Raw genomic sequence first — 8,127 nt, forward strand, 5'->3', positions numbered from 1 at the left:
AGGCCAATATATATTACCTCTATAAAATTTAGCCATATTTAGAATATTTTCATCTCTACTTGTTATTATTATCCTATTTCCTGAGCCAAACCAATTGAATTCAATAGCAAAGCCTTGAGTTGAGAACGATCATCCACATCATCAAGAATAAGAAGAACAATTTCTCATTGTAGTTTTTGTTTTATCAATTCTTGTCTGCCGTCAACATTCCATATTTTGCGATCAACTCTCTTTTTGGAGAAACTTCAAACAACTTGTTCTTGAAGAGAAACTAGATCATTTGGTCCTCATGCTACTTCTTTGATATCTGCAAGAAAACAACAAATATGAAAACTCATAAAAATGTGATTGTAGAGAGCTTTTGCAACAATTGTCTTCCCAATACCACCTATACAACAGATTCCCACAAATCGAACATCATTGGAACCAACAGTTAACATACTTAATAGATTTTTTACACGGGCTTCCAATCCAATAGGGTTTTTAACATCACCCAAGCGATTGATACTTGATTCACTCAAAACCTTATCAACAACTAAGTCAATTAACTTTGATTGATTCCTGCATACATTTCATATCAAGAATGAATAAAAATAACAATCTATAAAGTTAAAAATCTTAAGTGAATCTAAACAAATGAAGAATATAAGTTTTGGAATCTGACAAAGTGGCATAAGGGAACACATCACTGAGGTGCAACAAAGTGGTATCATACCTTGGAGTGTAGCAAGTTCATTTCATATGAGAAGGAGAGAGAGAGACACAAAAAAAATAATACAACTAGTATGTGGGAATTAGACCGAATTGAATTACCAGTTTACTTTCTTGAGTTCATATCCCATTAATCCTCCTACCACATTCAACGCGCGCTTCCATCCAACTCTTTATGGTTTAAACATCAAACTTCTCCTGATGCTTCTGAAACGATCCTTCAAAATAACTTCCAGTCTGATTGCTCCGAGGAGAGCTGATCGGATCACTTCTCCACTGCACAGCTCTTCATTATCCATAAACACATTAATTCTCTCTTTTCAGAGCTCTGTGAAGGAGGCCAGTGAAGTTATTGCGTGTATCTTCACCCCTGAGATTGAGAAACACATCTTAAGTGATTGAAGTTTCAGTGCCACCAAACGAAGATGAGGAAGCCCCAATATCATGTGCAATCATGAATTTGCAGTTGCAGAGAAGATGTCCGGTTGTAATGGGGTTTTCAGTCTTTTCTATTTTTTCCCCCATTAAAGCGACTAGGAGTCAATAATGCTATTACGTGTGGGATCCAGCCATGTGTAACAGTAAAGAAAGATTAAGCCAGTCAATCTGTTTTTACATGGATTCTTTTAATCCTTTACACATGGTCGATCTAAACCTTGTCAAATATATCCAATGGTTGAGACTTAAGGCTCATTGTTTCTTGAGACCCATTTTTCAACTAACAGTAGTGCTTGCAAACTCTTGTTGTATGCTTTTTAAATAGAGAATGTTGGTGAAATTTTATTTTTACATTTTTTTTTTTAATACTAGTGGTAAGGTTTGGGGGTGTCAATCCTGAGCCCGTACTGGTAGGCCCGATCGAGCTCAACTCGCTTAAGGTTCGACCTGAATCGGCCAGTTTAATAATGTGTCGGGCTTCATTTACGGTGCAGGCTACTAGCCCGTTGGGCGCCCGACTAGTGCGACTCGTTTAAGAAGCCTGTTTGAACCGAACCATTTAGCCCGACAGACCTGACCCTTTTAAAATGGCCTAAATACCTATTTTACCACTACTAATACAAAATAATAGTAAAGACTTTGTAATAAAAAAACTATGATAGATGATGTTGAACACGGTATAACATCCAACTTTGTAATAAAATAACATATGATCTTTTGAGATGTTTTAATAGGGAGTGAATGAACGACAGATAATTCTTGTGGAGAACAAACACTGTGGAGAAACAACCATGATCTCATATATGATTAACTGTGGAGAGTTTATGAGTGACATTTACTTTGTTCAAATGGAATATTTTTGTACATTTAATCCACTTAAAAAAGGATTTTAGGGGGAGCACGCTTAGAGGCCGTTTAGACTTAAGTAGGTTCGTAGCCTGTTTAAGACCGATTAAGGTAGCCTGATTAAAGCCCGACACCGACCAACCCAATTACAAACCATACCATGCCCCCCAAACCTAGGCCCATTTAAGTAAACAGGTATTCAATGTGCAAGGGTTTCACACCACCAGGCCTGGTTAGGCCTAATCGAGACCGGCCTGACCCGACCGATTAACACCCCTAGTAAGCTTACTCTATTACAACTGATGGCCGTTGGTTCAAATCATAGAAATATCCTCCCTGCTATGTCTTGACTACGTACATCAGCCCCTCTCCTTATGCTACTATAGTAAAAGTCTTGTGCACTAGCTATGCCCTTTTATTCTTTTGAAGGCACGTGATGTGAGAGTTTGAATCAAATTTTGTGTCACTTTCACGGTCTAATCCAAAATACCATAATTTGGAAAGAGGATATTTTGTGTTACTTCTGAAAATAATGTGTAATCCTAAATGCTATCATATGGAAGAGGATTTTTTTTGCTTTACCAAAAGGAAGAAGAATGATGAGGAAATTGTGTCTTTTATGTGTAAGTTGATCTTGACTCTTGATCACACCACACCTTGCAAGGACTCGCCTTTCTGATAGAGGAAAACCTGCGAAAGGAGTTCTTGTAGGCCTTGTCATGTATATATTCTTGTTAGACCTTGTCTTTCACATAAAAGGAAAAATGTTGAAGGAAATCCATTGTTGGTGTATGATGTCTTGTATTTCATCGCAGTTTAATCCAGAGAGTACTGGTGCAGCACCTAGACAGTCAAGACGGCAGTCCCGCTAGCCGGTTAGCGGGCCGTGGGGGTTGCAAGGGGGGCAGGAGGCCCCCTGGATAGCAGGGGGTGTAGGGGGGCACAGGCCCCGCTCGAATTTTTTATTTGAGGGCAATTGTAGTTTAATCCGGATTAGGGTGGCAATTGTAGTTTAATCCGGATTAGGGTTTTTTCTCGCTCTATATTTGTAGCGAGAGTTTCTTTCTCTGTAATGCAAGCAATACTGAGAGGTGTGAGGACGAGCGTTGTAACCCTATTCTCCATTGATAGTGAAGTAGGATCTCATCTCACCGGGGACATAGGCAACTTTGCTGAACCTCGTAAAATCCGTGTGTATTATTTGTTTTGTTTTTCCATTATCTTCTGCATCTTTTTAGGGTTGCGTTTCTACACCCATGTCCCTCATCACTCGGCTGGTTCTGAGCTTTAATGAATACACCTTATTATCGCTCGCTGCCTGCCATACGGGTGTTTCGACCTGAGGTCTATAATCACTATCATGGATCACTCTAGTCTTCAAGGACATGAATGATGATTGGGTACCTGTTCTGGTCCGGCTTCGTGAAGATTTCTAATCTCAAATATTGGGATTGGTTTAATTGATACCAATTTGATATTGATCCCAATCAGTCAAAATCGGTCTGGATCTGTCAAATTTACCTTTTACTTTTTAATAGAAAAGCCGGTTATTATTATTTTTACCCTTGGATCGTACCAGTTGATCGGTTTATCGGTGGTCTCGATGGAGGGGAGAGTGAAGACTTACAGGGGGCACAGAAACCTTGTTCAATGAACACTTATTGTAGCTTGAGAGCTGTGATTGTTTTCGCTCACAGGCAAAAGAACAGAGGTTGCTAACAAAAAGCAGCACGATTGAAATTATAAAGTAATAGAGCTTAACCGTTTGTTTTGTTCCCAAATGAAATGGGTTGGAGGCTGCTTAGAAGTGCAGGTTTCCTTGCCTATCTAAATAAAAAAAGGTGATCTCTTTCCTCTTCCTTTCTCTTCTCGATGTGGGTGCTTGCTTCATGATAGTATAACTGTGTTTTGCTATCATTTTAGTTCTTCTGCTGGTGAATCTATCAGAATACAAAACCCATCAGTCCCCCATTTCAGAAGTCTTGATGATTTATTGCTTCTCTTTGACGGCTTGGTCGGTAATCAACCTTTCCCATCGATTCAGGTTTTCAATCGACTGTTAGGGGTCATTTCCAAGATGAAACAGTATCCCACAGTTCATTCCCTGTTTAAACGGATGGTCTCCTTAGGGATTCATCCCGATTTGTCTACTCTGAATATCTTAATCAATTGCTTAAGCCACTTGAGTCGGGTGGATTTTGGTTTCTCTGTATTGGGTAGCATCCTGAAAAGTGGTTATGAACCAGATGTTGTTACATTGAGCACTCTGATTAAGGGGCTCTGTTTGAAGAATGAAATTGGCCAGGCAATGGAGTTTTTCTACAAAATGGTGGAGTTAGGGTACCCGTGTAATGAGGTCACTTATGGAACAATAATTGATGGGCTTTGCAAGAGTGGAGATCCTGTTAAGGCCCTTGTGTTACTCAGGGAGATAGAACAGAATGGTAGGTGTAACCCAAACATAATCTTGTATAGCATGATCATAGATGGTCTCTGCAAAATGGGGCTGGTAAACGAGGCTATGAACCTCATCATAGAAATGAAGGGCAGTGGCATCTCACCAAATGTTGTTACTTACAGCTCTCTGATTCGTGTTCTGTGTAATTTTGGGCAGTGGAAAGAAGCTGCAACCCTTTTTGATGAAATGAATAATGGAATCAGACCAGATACTGTAATTTTCACCATTATGATAGATGGTCTTTGCAGAGGAGGGAGGTTAAGGAAGCACGTGCACTGTTCAATATAATGCTTCGAGAAGGTGTGGTGCCAAATGGGTTTACTTACAATTCCTTGATTCATGGCGTATCAATTCTGGCCAGTGGAAGGAAGCCAGCCAGCTGTTCCATGAGATGTTGGAAGGGGGAATTTCACCAGATGTAGTTACCTTCAATATATTGGTTGCTGCTCTTTGTAAAGAAGGGAATGCCAAAGAAGCTCATGAGCTCTTTCATTTAATGATTCAGAAGGGTGTGGTGCCCGATTTAATCAGATGCAGTGACTTGATAGATGGATATTGTTTACTGGGTCAAATGGATGAGGCGATGGAGTTCTTTACTTCCATTATAAGCTGGGTATATGAGCCTAACACCATTACTTATAGTGCACTAATTAATGGCTATTGCAAGTGCAGGAGAATGGGTGAAGCCTTCCAGCTCTTTAAAGAACTGCCTCACAAGAGAATAATCCCTGACACTATTACTTATACTTCTCTTATTCAAGGATTTTTCCTTGAGGGCCAAGTTGGGTATGCTCTGAAGGTTTTCAAAGAAATGCAAGTTCATGGGCACAACCCAGATCAATGCACATATTCTACATTGATCAGCAGGCTATGCAAATGCAAGCGTATTGATGATGCACTGAAATTGTTTCATGAAATAGATTCTAAAAACATTAATATTATTACTTACGGTGTCCTTCTTGATGGAATGTGGGAGGCATGTATGCTAAAAGAGGCTGAAGAATTGTTCAACTCCGTATCTGCCAAAGGATTGGAGCCTAATATTAAAACATATGGCATAATGATCAAGGGATTCTGCAAAGAGGGTATGTTGAGCAAAGCTTGGGATTTGTTCATGAAATTGAAAGAGAAGGGTTGTCCTCCAAATAATGTGACTTATAATCTCTTGGTTCATGGATTTCGTAAAAAAAAAAAGAGACCAATAAGGCATTTGAGCTTCTGAATGAAATTTCTCAGAGAGGCTTCTTACCTGATGCAAAGACTGCATCTCTGATAGTGAATTTGCTTGCAGATGGGCAGTCTAAATGGGAATGTTTTGAAAGACTTCGCAAATTTGTGCCAAATAAAAACTGATAGGTGTTATTTCAATGCCCATTAGGTTTGGTATTATGAAGAAGTGATATGCTTTGAGTATGTAAGATGTAGGAGACAGCCCAAATGCCACATGCTCAAAGAATTTCATCACTGTTGTAAGATTGTTCTAGCAAAGCTGGAGTCTTGTTCAGTTCGCATATCTTTGCTGCATCCATTGAATGCATGCTAGGACCAGTGAAGTAAGTTTTCTTCTGCATTTTATGAAGATTCTTTTCAAAATTTCTCAGCTCTAAGGTCTATTAACATTCATGTTTGTGAACCTATTAATTTCTGGCTAAAAATAACAGACACTTTCTTCTGACTTAAGTACAAGCAGCTCATGACATGCGTTTCATGTTCTGTTAGTTTCACCAGTAGAAAGAGGGGATGCTAGTGAATTAAGCAGGTTTTAGTGGAATGGCTCTGGCTCATGTCCCCTCCCTACCAGCCTTTGCTTCTGATCCATACCCAAAACATATTCCTAGTTGATGTCTTCCTTTGTTAGTATAGGCCAAAGTACATAAAGAACTGTAAGTGTTTGATGTTAACGTAAGAATGACGTAGACAAGAAGTAGTTTGTTGCCTCTGGAGAATGGATGAAGGAAATGCTCTTTGAAGGATAACTCTGGTAATGATGATAGGATTGGTATATAAGCGTAGAAATGGTAGGAAAAAGTAAACTTTTTTGTTATGTGATTCTTCTCTGTTAGTAAATTCTTTTGCCAAGTGATTCTTCTCTCTGTTGTGAAAAAGACTTCTATGAATGGTCAAACTCTTTTCAGGGAACACATTTCTTGACAACTTCCATGAGATCTGACCAAGGTTGCCTGACGCTCTTCTTTTCTATGGATATCTTTGCTTAGTAGGTGATCATCATAGCTACCGTATATTTACTGTGCATAGAGCAGTAGAATTTACATGAGCAGATTGCTAGCTGTGATGCAGGAGCATCCAAGTGGTTTCCATTTGGTTTGATCTTTCAAAAGATCAAATTAGGGCAGTCTGTTACAATGGGTATTCTCATTTTTTTCTGAATTGGAATCATTCACATGGTATCTGAGACTTCATACAGTCCTAGCAGCCCATCCCTCTTGGCAAAAGGAGAAAATTTATGTAGAGATTTGTAGTCTTGGACTCTTGGTTACTTTGTGGATTATATATGGGAGGAGAGGAACAAAATGATGCTTTTTGGTTGGAAAGATTGATTCAGAAGGTTTGTGAGCTCTTAATGTTACGGATGTTTAGATGGGTGATGACTTCGGAAGGTTTTCATGGCATGCCTTATGACTGCTTCTTGAGGCATTGGGATTGGTGTCTTATCTAGTGACTCATGATTGAATATAATTACATAAATGATCTCCCCCCCACCCCAACCCACCCCCCTCCAAAAAAAAAAAAAATCCTGGGGCAGCAGGGATTGGAGGGGTGTGTAGAGATTGAGAGTTAATATATATATCATACTATTATATAAAAGTATGTACTCATGCTTCGTGGCTAATCTTTCTTTGACAATTTTATCCTTCTTACTTATTTAAATACGTCATCTTTTTCATTATCTTTTTTTGTCAAATCTTTCTATTTTTTTGATATTGTTGGTACCCTTTATATATTTTTTTAATATTTATATATTTTTTTTAGTTTTTTTATTCCTATCACATTCCTTTCCTTATCTCTCCCTCCCTTTTTCTCACTTTCCTTTTCTCCCTCACCTCTCACACGTTCTAGAAAAATCTATATTTCTCCTTTTTATTTTTGGTAAAGAAATCTATATCTCTCTTAAAGAAAAAAAAAATCTATATTTTGAAGAGTTTTCATAATACAAAAAAAAAAATTCTTTCTAAATTTTCTCCCTCCCCTCTCTCACGTTCCTCTCTTTTAATCCATATGTTTCTTAAGAAAAAAAATTATAAAAATCTGTACATATTAGGAATCTCTCATTCTAAATTTTCTTTCTTTTTTCTTTTTGGTAAATAACTTTCTTCCTCATCTCTCTCACGTTCCTCTCTCTCTCTCTCTCTCTCTCTCTGCTTATCTTTTCTTTGACAATTTTATCCTTCTTACTAATTTAATATGTCATCTTTTTCATTATCTTTTTTGTCAAATCTTTCTATTTTTTTGATATTGTTGGTATCCTTTATATATTTTTTAATATTTATATATTTTCTAAATTTTAGTTTTTTTATTCCTATCACATTCCTTTCCTTATCTCTCCCGCCCTTTTTCTCACTTTCCTTTTCTCCCTCACCTCTCACACGTTCTAGAAAAATCTATATCTTTCCTTTTTTTTTTTTTAAAGAAATCTATATCTCTCTTAAAGAAAA

At 37.9% G+C, this 8,127-nt stretch overlaps 1 protein-coding gene and 1 long non-coding RNA gene across 2 annotated transcripts; one reads left to right on the forward strand and one right to left on the reverse strand.

Annotated features, from left to right (window-relative positions):
• Window positions 1–138: 138 nt before the first annotated feature.
• Window positions 139–1,099, reverse strand: LOC122093496. Its single transcript, XR_006144484.1, has 2 exons — window positions 814–1,099; window positions 139–307 (listed from the first exon to the last, which is right to left on the reverse strand). It is a non-coding gene; the product is annotated as an uncharacterized LOC122093496 (long non-coding RNA).
• Window positions 1,100–3,697: 2,598 nt separating this feature from the next.
• LOC122092937 (pentatricopeptide repeat-containing protein At1g63080, mitochondrial-like) lies at window positions 3,698–5,994 on the forward strand. The gene is made up of 2 exons (XM_042663236.1): window positions 3,698–4,738; window positions 4,785–5,994. The coding sequence occupies exons 1-2, from the start codon at window positions 4,073–4,075 to the stop codon at window positions 5,673–5,675; spliced, it is 1,557 nt and encodes a 518-aa protein (XP_042519170.1). The 5' UTR covers window positions 3,698–4,072; the 3' UTR covers window positions 5,676–5,994.
• Window positions 5,995–8,127: the final 2,133 nt, after the last annotated feature.

This window comes from Macadamia integrifolia, chromosome 11 (assembly GCF_013358625.1).
Source record: "Macadamia integrifolia cultivar HAES 741 chromosome 11, SCU_Mint_v3, whole genome shotgun sequence".
Lineage (NCBI taxonomy): Eukaryota > Viridiplantae > Streptophyta > Magnoliopsida > Proteales > Proteaceae > Macadamia > Macadamia integrifolia.